Source organism: Strongylocentrotus purpuratus, unplaced genomic scaffold, assembly GCF_000002235.5.
Source record: "Strongylocentrotus purpuratus isolate Spur 01 unplaced genomic scaffold, Spur_5.0 spur5_scaffold_11, whole genome shotgun sequence".
Classification (NCBI taxonomy): Eukaryota; Metazoa; Echinodermata; class Echinoidea; order Camarodonta; family Strongylocentrotidae; genus Strongylocentrotus; species Strongylocentrotus purpuratus.
This window is the reverse complement of record NW_022145596.1, coordinates 15989764-16002042: the sequence shown is the minus strand read 5'-3', so window position 1 is coordinate 16002042 and position 12279 is coordinate 15989764. Positions and strand designations below refer to the sequence as shown.

Here is a 12279-nt window from a genome sequence, read left to right as displayed (position 1 = left end):
CAGAAAAGGTTGATCATCTAGCATCTAGCATCTGCAAGGTTCTGGAATCATCAAAATGATAAGAAATTTGGCCCATTCTTCGTAAAGTTACAAGCACTATACACAGAAAGATGTATATGGGACTACCCTATATCTCTCACAGACCATGAGAGAAACAAATTTACCAAATATATGAATTAGTAGGCGGTTTCCCGGCAAATTATGTATCATCATGTATTAGTCAAAACATATTATTTCACATGATTGGTAATGAGAGCTTCCATTTCATTTTTTGAAATGGGGGCGTTTCCAATACTGGTCTTTACCTTTAAAATGTAAGCTATAAAGTATGATCATGGTATGATCGAGTATCAAGTATTTCAAGAGCATGCATGTAAGGGTCGTACTACCCGCATCTATAATTAAAATGCTAATGAGTTGTTATTTCTTAGGATCGAGTTACATAAAATCTGAGGTCGATTATCAATGTTGATCGAAAACTCCAGTTGAATTTTATATGTGTTTTAATAGATACGGGAAATCTGATTAAAAAATAAGAATCGCTGTCTTTAATTTAGCCAATATAATGCGTGTTATTGAAACATAGTCTATACCAATTTAGGATGGAGGATTTTCATTCATGACATATGTGTAGCGACAGTGAAAATGACATTTTTGCTCAATTGAAACTGCACTGTATAAGCAAAAGTGGATCCAGCTATGGGGGGGGGGGGGGGGGGGGGGGGGGGTGGAGGGGGAGCGGCAAAAAGGCCACCGCAAACAACGATCCCTTGTAAGTAACTGTAACGTATTTTGGGGCAACTGAGAAGGTCCTGCCGAGTTTGTCTCTTGCGTGATCCACCTATGTTATTGCATTTACATTTAAATGCATGGCTTGAGCTGTAGACTATTGCACCATGCTATTGAAACTACATCGCTTGTTCATCACGGTTTCGATGTGAACTTCAGACAAAAAGAAATGTGTCCTCTTTTCACATTCAATCAAGCGTGAGTTTCGAACCTTTGATCAGGGAAAATGTTGTCAATTGTTTACTATAATAACGTTGTGTCTCTACTGCTTCATTAATTTATTGCGCATAATAAATGTGAACTCGTTCAGTAACAGCAATGAGCATGCAAGGACGAAAGTTAAGTTTGAAAACTCATTATTAATCTACTATGTGTTCACTCTTTGAAGTTGTCCCTTATTCGTTCGATGTAATACATTTTGTAACACAAATATTACACAAAGTCTTTATATATACATTTATTTATCTAAAGCGATTGCTGGTATTTTCTTCATGTTATTATGTGACGATGTCAATAAAAGACTTTGTAATCTATATAGTCTTATGTATTCAGTCCCGTGAGTCAATAACTGGAAGACGAACAAAGTTCACATTGAAAACTATTATACGCAGCCTGATCGGGGGGGGGGGGGGGGGGTAGGAGGGGGGGGGGGGGAGGGGTGGAAAAAATAAACTAAGGGGGTTAATAAGCATCTTGATGAGCTGAACCAGGTGAGAAAATGTATTCAATAATGCGCATAGTTTATTCACTTTATTGTTTTGATTACTTAAGTACATATTTCCATAAACTTTCCGACCTTGCAACACAACTACGTCAATGCAATATAAGAGTCCGTAACTCTTGAACACAGGTGACTATAATGTCAAGTCAATAAACGATTCTCGTATGACCTCACACATAGGCTAATTATTTCCCATTTCTCAGCTACTATGTTGCGACATGCCATCATTAATAGTAGCTATAAGCAGAGGCCTAATTGGGTGTTTGTTTGTTTTTTGTCGAAAGATTGAGGCGGTATTTTAAGGCAATAACTTTTAAGTGCGCTCTCCTCCTGTAACAAACACTGCCAACATTTTCAGGTAAATTTCTACGGAACACAGATTGATGTTCTCGCTTCCCCCCCCCCCCCCCCCCCTTGAGACTCTTTCTATATAGCCGCCCCAGGTCTGACTAATTTGTCATGTCCCTGAATGGACGGAAACTCAACTGATGCCTGGTAACCGCGACAGGGGTCGAATATGCGCGGGCTATTATAGCCAGGCGCGGATCTACGGGGGGGTTTAGGGGGTTCAAACCCCCCCCCCCCTTGGGCGGCCCCAAAAAAAACAAAAAAAAAAAAAAAAAAGAAAAAAGAACGCACGCTGGAGAGAAACCCTTTCAAGTGCAAATATTGTGAGAAGATATTCAACTCATCTGGTAACTTAACCAAACACATGATAAAAAGGCTGGATATAACTGTGTATTAAGCTGTTACTTGATTTAAAAAGACGTTATCATGCACTGCTTTTTATGGTCTCCATTGTGTTAATAGATGCCAGGAAAACATCACTTATACGGGGTTCAAATAAACACCCCAAAAAAAAATCGGCTCGCCGCTACGCGGCTCGTGGACGATGCTCTGCATCGTCATTATTTTGGTCAACCCCCCCCCCCTTAGCAAAAAGCTAGATCCGCCCCTGATAGCTATCAGATATATACAACTAATACATCCATTCGATGGCTGTATATTAATTTGTACAGTTGCATGGATTAATAGCCTGTCAGACCGTCATAGTTCAGTTTTCAGTTTCAACGGTTTCTTTTATTTCACATGAAGAAAAAAAACCAATACATTAACAAAACATAGCATATTTACAAAGTTGATATTCATGAACAATAAAGACATCGACACCGCCTAAGTTTTTGTTGCATTTATACACTAAATAATTTCCAAATTACATATGAAAAAGAGGAACTTTATAAAAAGCAGAGCCTATCTCGTAGAATTTAAGTTCCTTAAAATGATATTGACACAGACGTGTCATTCGTAATCGGGTAGAAGTATAATAATCAAAGAGCAAAGTATACTGACAAAAGGGACAAAAGACAATGAAATGATATGGATGATGAATGTAAGATAAAAGAGAATTTGGAAGAGAAGGTACGGATCGAATGGGAGGCAGAAGAAGAATGAGAAGAGCTCGAGAACAAAAAGTTTTAGAAAAGCATGTTCAAGGCCGGGAGTCACAGGTACACGTTATTCGTTACACGGACGAGTGGCATGTAGTTGATTGGCAATACAACATGGCGATAGGTGGCTGTCGTTGTCTGGCCGCGGTAGTCGAGTTGATACTGCTTTTCGCAACTCTCTGCTTGTCCGTTGTCGCACTGGTCATCATCTTTCTTCTAAAGGTAAATACACTTTGACGATGTTTATGCTGTTGTAACAGGCTGAGTTGTGTGACTTGAAGTTTTATATGCAGTTGTTAAACTTGAAGTTGACAATGATGTAGTCAGTTTAGTTTTCCCATAGCGCAGTATATGCCGACCGGTGGGTATATTGTACGTAGTATACAGATTTGCTATTATGGAGTATATTTATTATACTTTTGGGGGCAAAGGCCGGGCCACTCTCAGTTACAGTTTCGTTATTGTGTAGTTCGATTGACCGAGACTCGTATTCGAATCTCTATATACATACAACTCAATTCAGAATAATGCCTCTGAACTCTCGAGTTATGATCCATTTCAGTAATAAGCACATTATAGGCCTACATTGAAGTTTGAAGTTTGAAGTTTATTTATTACACATTTTGAATTAAAAAGTTTAATTTTATAAACAAAAATTATACAAGCGTATAAGAGTAGATTTCACACATAAAAAGATTAAAGATGTCGAATCAAGTATAATGTACGGGAAATAAGTACGAAGTTTCGAAATATGACAGGCAAGGTAATACCATTGAAAATGAATGCTAAAAAAGTTATGTCATTTTTATTTATGTTGCATCAATCATATGCCGACTAATTCTTCATGCATTAATACAACTTATATCGAGAATGATACGGTACTTATTCTAACAAACTAATGAGCACGGACAGTGGTGCACTGCAGGGGTCATGGGGGGGGGGGGCACCCTCCTCCTATACGAGTAATGACAGAAAAAGATATAAAACGGAGGTAAGAAAATGAGGCAGCATAAACAGAAAATGATACAAATGCAGCCGCCTTCCACACTCGCTATAATGCAAGCGCGTAGCCAGGATTTCATTTTAGGGGGGTGGTAGTGAGCACGCGAAGCGTGCGAATCCCTTACAGAGCGCGCGTAGCGCGCTCCCTAGGGGGGAGGGTGCAGGGAGGGGGGGAGTTTCCCCCCTCCCGCGCGAAGCGCGAAAGCTTTGAGGTTTCATCAAATTATAAGAGAAAGAAGACGATTCGTTGGACCGTTCTAGACTCTTAATCCTTATCTAAATTCAGTTTCTTTTGACGTTTCATTAGAGAAAGAAGACGATTCGTTGTACCGTCCTCGACTCTTAATCCTTTTTTTGTATCAAGTTACCCTTCCTCCGCGGAAGCTGTAGCGCGGAAGCTCTGAAGTTTTATTAGATTATTAAAGAAAGAAGAAGATTCGTTGTACCATTCTCGATCGACTCTTAATCCTTGTTTGAATTCAGTCCCCCCCCCCCTCCCCTCCCGCGGAAGCTTTGACGTTTCATAAATTATTAGAGAAAGAAGACGATTTGTTGTACCGTTCTCGACTCTTAATCCTTATCTGAATTCAGTTCCCCCCTCCCCTCCCGCGCGAAGCGCGGAAGCTTAGACGTTTCATTAAATTATTAGAGAAAGAAGACGATTCGTTGTACCGTTCTCGACTCTTAATCCTTTTTCTTCCTACGTCCTCTTCCTTTCTTCTTTTTTTCTCTCTTTTTTTTTTTTGGCCGGCGTTTTGGGGAGGGGGGGGGGGGGCGACCGCCCCACCGCCCCCCTGGCTACGCGCCTGCTATAATGGCCTTTAACATTCCGCCAAAAGTTTCATCAACCTTTTCTGCGGTGCCCCCTCCCCTCCAAGGGTGTGACTGGTTTCAGCCCCCCCCCCCCCCCCACCCACCCACAAAATTCTGCACCAGGCACGCCTATGCATTTCACGTTGTTTTTGGCCCGTGGTTCATCATGTTATGCGCGATTCATGCACGTCACAATACTATTTATGTACCGTTCAGTGTACTTTGTCTCGGTTTAGGGTTTTTTCTTTGTTTAATTTTCCTAACAGGGTTTTTTTTTTTTTTTTTTTTTTTATCGAAAAAAATAGCGGAAATAGCATCAATTGATATTGGCCTTCTGCCTCGATATGACATACAGTTTGCGCAATCTCATCACAGCCGGTTTTTGCTACTGTATCAGTGGCGTACGCAGGATTTTTTTCAAGGGGGGGGGGGGGGGGGGGGGGAGGACATAAATATATATATTTTTTTTTTGGTCTCGAAATTTGAAAATTTGACCGATCGACATTCCGTTCCGCTGGGGGGGGGGGGGGGGGTAAGGTCATCTTTTTTAGGTCATCTATTAGGATTTATTAAAAATAATAATAATAATTAAAAAAAAAAAAAAAAATCAACACTCACAGGGGGGGGGGGGGGGGGGGTTAGCCTCAACCCCCCCCCCCCCTGCGTACGCGCATGTACGCGCCTGTATCAAAATCACATGAAATCGTTGACAGTCGCCAACAGCCAGTACCATGACTTACGGAAGCGTTAAAGTGCCATTCTACTTGACGACATGACGAGATATTCCATCTTGTCAAGTTGACTTAATATTCATATCATGTCGACATGTACAAATATTTAACTTACCATGTCGACTTATCAACTTTTATTAGTCGACATGGCGAAATAAATTATCTTGCCAAGTCGACTTCACAAAAAGTTCATGTTGTCATGGCGACATAAGTTATCTTACCAAGTCGACTTCTAAAAAAATACATGTCGTCATGGCGGAATAAATCATCTTGCCAAGTCGACTTCACAAAAAGTTCATGTCGTCATGGCGACATGTATTATCTTGCCAAGTCGACTTCACAAAAAAGTTCATCTCGTAATAGCGACATAAATTATCTCACCAAGTCGACTTCCCAAAAAGTATATGTCGTCATGGCGAGATATGTAGTGTGACGACTATTTCATGCAGCGCGCATATGACGGGCGGATCGTGCCATAAAGATGACAACTGATTGGTTAAAACCTTACATCCATTCGATGGATGTATAGTTGTATAGTTGTCATCTTTATGGCACGATCCGCCCGTCATACGCGCGCTGCATGAAATAGTCGTCACACTACATATCTCGCCATGACGACATATACTTTTTGGGAAGTCGACTTGGTAAGATAATTTATGTCGCTATTACGAGATGAACTTTTTTGTGAAGTCGACTTGGCAAGATAATACATGTCGCCATGACGACATGAACTTTTTGTGAAGTCGACTTGGCAAGATGATTTATTTCGCCATGACGACATGTATTTTTTTAGAAGTCGACTTGGTAAGATAACTTATGTCGCCATGACAACATGAACTTTTTGTGAAGTCGACTTGGCAAGATAATTTATGTCGCCATGTCGACTAATAAAAGTTGATAAGTCGACATGGTAAGTTAAATATCTTTACATGTCGACATGATATGGATATTAAGTCGACTTGACAAGATGGAATATCTCGTCATGTCGTCAAGTAGAATGGCACTTTAACGCTTCCGTAATGACTAGTGATACTTCTGTTCATTGTAAAAGTCCAAAACATCATACTAGCATGGTAGCCAAGTCAGAGGGGTCGCTCGAATAAGGTATGGGATATATCCCCCCTCCCCAATATCGTAGTCGAAATTTTTATAAGCTGTTGGCAAATCTAGATATTGATTACCTTTTGTACTTATTGTTTTCTTATAATTCCTTCTTTTCCTTGTATGGAAATTGGTGCGACCACACCCCCCCCCCCCCCCCTCACCCATATAAATTGTCAGGATACACTTTAATCAATTTGGGGGAGACTTAAATCACTAATTATAATATTTTGTTCGCATCGATAATAATTGATTCCCCGGAAAGGAGTAGGTGTTCAACCGTAAATGTAATCAAATTTCCCCTTTTTCCTTAAAAAATGCCCCTTTTTACTCCCACACATTTGAAAATGCTTCTCTGTCATCGTGTGTTCCTTATGAGAGGTGGTGTAGTGGTTTATTCACTTGACTCTCAGTCAAAGGGTTGACGGTTCGAATCCCAGCACGACACTCAAGTCCTTTGGCAAGACACAATCCACGTTTGCCGTTCTCTACCCATGAGCTCGTTTTGCCAAAGCGCTACATAATTTTTTTTTCTTTCAATAATTTTCAATATTTTTTCTTTTCTTTCTATTATATTTAATTTGTATTATTATTATTATAATTATTATCGTCATTTTATTTTAAATTTCATTACTACTTTTAATAATATTAATATTATCATTTTTATTATTGTTGTAATTTTTGGATTATTATGATCATTATTATTAGTAGTAGTACTAGTAGTAGCAGTAGTAGTAGTAATAGTAGTAGTATAGTATAAGTAGTAGTAGTAGTAGTACTACTACTATTAGTATTATCATTATTATTACCATTGTTATTGTTATAATCATCATCATTTTTAGTAGTAGTATAGTAGTATTTACAAAAATGAGGAAAAGCTTTACATTATGAAAACGAGACATTTTAAACATTTTGTTTAATAACCTTTGCAGAATGACTTCCAAGGCGAATGCCCTCTATTCCCGACCGTTGAAGACATAGGCTACTTCAACTTCGTAGTCAATGATACCATCGCCTGCAATTATATCATCAGTGCCAATGTAAGAATACTGACATTTGATATCGTAACCGTATTGGTGGAGTTTTTTTTGGGGGGGGGGGGGGGAGGGGGGCACAACCGGCCCGTAACCCCCTCCTCTTTTGAAACCAAATTGGCATATTATTATACCTTTTTGTTGTTGCTGGTCAGGAAATTTAGGAGTAAAAGGGGGAGAAAATCCACTCTCAACGCTCACTCTCAATAGCGAATATATAATCACAGTTTTAAATGGAATAGTGAATATTTTGCGTGGACACATTTTCACATTCGGGCATTTGAAAAGTCACCAAACAGCAGCTATATAATTTGTATCTGATTCTACTCTACAATTTGAAAACTAGAGAAACTTTTGTCACTCTGATAACACGGGATTCCAAACACTTTTCATATCACTGATTTGCACGTCAACCGTATTTTCATATTCCAGAACAAAACACCAGAGCCCCGTTTTACCACGTGTTGATATCAGTTAGGCTAATATCAATTGCAACTTATTGGCGATTGATATCATTCTCAACTATGTACATAAGAGATAGGAGACTGCAAACTTGCTATTGATTTGAGGACTTGCGATTGATATGGATCAATCGCAAGTCTTTGTTAGACGGGGCGCATCAGAACTAAACTTGTTCAATTTCAATTTTTTTTTTCAATTTCAATTCAATTTCAATTCAATTTTTTTTCAATTTCAATTTCAATTTGGGGACTTTATTATAAATCTTCTAAATTATTCTAGTGATACCAAAACGTATTGTTCAGCGTTGTTATCTCGAGAAATTGCAAAAAGCTCCAGATTCAAACTCGATTGTAATGAACATGTTCTTGATTCTCATGTGTTTGAAGAGTCTGCAAGTATTTTACGTTAAACACTCTTTCCCGTGATGTATATGCGAAATATGAATTGTATTTTTATTTGACTCAATTATCTTTATATTTGTCATCAGGCCGTATCTGCCGGGCTTTCCCTGATAACCATGATCTACGTTTCCGTCGAGCTTTTGATGAAGAAACGACTGACGTGAGTACGAAGAAGGAAAAAAGGGATTTAACATTTCTTGTTAATGAACGTTACCCTAGCTACTACCCCCCCCCCCCCCCCTCACTCACTCGGGGTCGGAATGACCGCATGCGTGTTACCAAAATGTCCGGTAAAGGGGTACTTTTCACGCACCAAAGTCCGGCTCGTAGTACACAAAATTGACTTTACACACCGGACATAGGGGGTGTTTTCAAAAGGAGGGAACACGCATAATTTATGCGTACCCTAAATAACACTGAGTGGGGGCCGGGGTTACTATACCAAGGCCATGTCTTAATGGGCCCAACCCTGGCAAAAAAAATGGTAAATAAAAAGATGGTAACGTAACTTTTTTAAACAAAAAATGAAAATGACTCTCCATTTTACTTGGAGATCAATGTCATGGTTTAACGACCTTTAGGCTGACTGTCTATATTCTGTCATAATTTGTCTTCCCCTTTATCTCATAGAATGCGGATGTGAGGGGGTGGGGGGGGGTCATCTTACATTTTGCCCTTCTGATGAAAAGCTATAGATTTCTCTTTTTACCGACCCCTCGTTTTCAATCGCGACTTTCACACACTTTTCTCTTGCAGTCGGTTCATTCCAATCTTGAAGACGATAATCTTCGGTGTTCTGATGGTCGTAGTTGGCGTATCAGCAGGTATCTTGTCTTTTGGATTTCAGAAACTGTGCAAGGGATTGGTATTGCTGGTCGATAATCATCATCATGACTACGATACGTGAGTATTTCAAGGATAATTTCAGAAGCGAGCAGATTAATGTTTAACTCCAACCATTTTTGCGATAAACGTGGTTGATGATTGAATAAATCCCTTGAATTCGACAGAAAGCTTGGCTAGAGCGGAGCGAATATTTGAGATAGCTTTAAAATATTTATTTCACGACACCACAATTCATTTCGTTTATTTTAGTTAGAGATTATTGACACAGAACCAAAATATAAAGACATGGCACTATAAGTATAAATGAGTGCACCAAAATCTAACTTCCTGTTTACATAATCGTTCAAGGAGAAATTAAGAATATAAACTATAATTCGTAACTAGACAATGAATGAATGAATGAATGTAGAGGTTCTCAAAACTTTATTTTATTCTAACAGTTTTTGTGTTTTGCATTCTTTTTAGGTGCAAAGAGTGGCAGCGGGATAAATACTGGAAAATTTACGACTACGATGCATCGCATTTCTATGTGTATCTCTTAACGGCTCAGGTATAGTCCCTCCCATCTATGTCGTTGCGTCTCTCTGTCTATCTATATGTTTCTCTATCTCTCCCTCTCTATCTATATCTTTGTTCAAAGTAATACAAAAGTCTTTCTCTCTCTCTCTCTTTATTATATATATATATATATATATACGTATAAACATAATCTTTCTCACATGCACATTGTCTGATTCTGTCTCTACCCCCCCCCCCCCCCCGACCCTCTGTAGCGGGGCTTCCCCCTCTACATCGGATCAAAATAATGTCAGTTTACTCATATTTTACATGATTAAAGAATGTCTAGTGCTATAGAAGAATGACATTGTTTTTTTGATAGAAATTGAGTCGACATGGTATGTCATCCTTTCCCATTTCACTACGTCTATACCTATACCAATAACGTGATGCAAATCAGATCATGAAAACAGAAGTTATTGTGTGTAGCCTCTCATTCCTCATGGAGAATACGATTAATTTAGGAGGGAAATTATTATTTTATAGTCAAGAAACAACAAATTGTATTTTTTATATATTACTCATATCTGTTATCATTATTGTTTACTCTCCCATCTTACAGTTTGCGACGAGTATTAGTGCCGTTATGTGGGTCATCATGTTAATCATCTCCTTCATCGTATTAGTCTGCTATACCAGTCGTTCCGGAGATATTGTTGATGATGATCAAGCGCCCATCATCATGTAAACGACATGACACCATTTGCAAAAATCTATACACTTTTTGCCCCCAAATTGTAATAGTTTGTATTACCCCTTTTCATGTGAGAATTATGTTTTTTTCTTAATAGTCAGAGTCTATATAAAGAGTCGGAGAGATCGATCAATTAAGTTCTAAGAAGATATAAACGTTATCTCTCAAGGATGAACCATATTGTCACAATCATATTCTGGAAAGAGACAATAAAATATATTCCAAATTTATAGGTAACGCTTTATAGTTATTTTCTCGATATAGGTTCATATAGCAAATCGCTCAGCTCCAAAGGTGATTTGGCATGTGTGATTAGCCTTTTTTAAATGTTATATGTACGTACATTGTATTGCCAAGAAAAAAACATATTTGTTATGCGAATTGGCAAATTCATATATAAGAGTGTTCTTTTCTTGCCTTAACTTTTAAAGGAATCATAATTTCAAAGGAGGTTTTTAAAGCGAGGTGAGGTGGTTTAGGATAGGGCGGATATGACGTTTGCCCCCCCCCCCCCCATCTCAAGTTTTGATGCCTAGAAATATAATAAAACGGGGAGGGGGAGGGGTGAGGGGTGAGGGTATCCGCCTAGTATACAAAGATGTTCCGCTCTATTTTGGGCAGCTTTTTTTACAACAAAATCCCTAAACATGAGATATGATCTTGTTTTACTAGAAAATCCATAAAAATTAATTGCCCCTCTTTTAAATATTGACCTTAAACAACGGTTCCTACTTCATCCATAATATCGCTAAAGTGCAAATCCCAGGTAAAATCTAGTTAATCTCATTTCGCTTTTTTATCCAAACTCGGAATTGGTTTGGACGCTTCAACTGCACAGTGCACACCTTCGTCAAAACCAAACTAGATCCGAGTATAAAAGTACAACCCCCCCCCCCCCTGTAAAGTCGCTGAGATATATCCATGAGAGTGAGGGGGAGAGAGAGGGGGAGAGAGAGAGAGAGAGAGAGAATGTGAGAGAGAGAAAGAAAGAGGGGAAGGTGGAAAAATATTATTATTCTGATTGCAATAAATTAAAGATATGTTTTCGCAGTCTGTTTGTATATATAAAACTGAAATGCTTTCTTCTGTTTAAACTTTCGTGAGGCTGTGAAACAGAGCGTTGATAAGCAACCTTCATTCATTCGTCTGCTAAAGAATTGTGTACATTTCGAGTCACCACTGTAAATACTTGTAACTATATTTGTGCATTTAGATGATGAATTCAAGTATAACTACTTTTTAGTTTTGAGGGACAAGTTATTGAAAACAATGAATCTTTAAAGGGTTTACTATTTAGGTCTATGCTTTTTTAATAACATATAGGCATATAATTATATTCGTATGAGATTTGTATATTTTATTCGAATGTAATCTTTCATATCGGAATAAAAAGAAATAAAACATGAATGAGTGATGGTGTCATCATTTAAGTCAAGGTTGAACTTGATCACGGTTTAAAGGAATAATCTTTAATTTTGAGCAAATTTTTATAAATTCTCATCAGACATCGATGATTGATTTCGATAATATTTGAACACGCCTTGTGGCCGTGTAGAAATTTCCTTTTTGGTTGTACACCAAGGTATTTAGAGATACCGTACGTGTGAAAGTTGAACGAATTGCGAAGCCAAAACAAAAGAAGAAGGTTGTAAACATGAACATGTGGTCAGAGACCGCAT

At 38.4% G+C, this 12279-nt stretch overlaps 1 protein-coding gene across 1 annotated transcript; it reads left to right on the top strand.

Moving 5' to 3' along the window:
• The first annotated feature begins 2868 nt into the window (after positions 1-2868).
• LOC115922257 (transmembrane protein 179B-like) lies at positions 2869-12007 on the top strand. Its single transcript, XM_030980797.1, has 6 exons — positions 2869-3180; positions 7538-7645; positions 8589-8662; positions 9259-9405; positions 9814-9898; positions 10469-12007. Exons 1-6 carry the CDS (start codon positions 2941-2943, stop codon positions 10592-10594), a joined length of 780 nt encoding a protein of 259 aa, XP_030836657.1. The 5' UTR covers positions 2869-2940; the 3' UTR covers positions 10595-12007.
• Positions 12008-12279: the final 272 nt, after the last annotated feature.

What these genes read in the sequence shown, in the direction of transcription:
- LOC115922257 (XM_030980797.1), top strand. Translation starts at nt 2,941, where the DNA reads ATGGGAGGCAGAAGAAGAATGAGAAGAGCTCGAGAACAAAAAGTTTTA. An exon ending in TCATCATCTTTCTTCTAAAG is followed by an intron (nt 3,181 to 7,537) that starts GTAAATACACTT and finishes TAACCTTTGCAG; the next exon opens with AATGACTTCCAAGGCGAATG. An exon ending in ATTATATCATCAGTGCCAAT is followed by an intron (nt 7,646 to 8,588) that starts GTAAGAATACTG and finishes ATTTGTCATCAG; the next exon opens with GCCGTATCTGCCGGGCTTTC.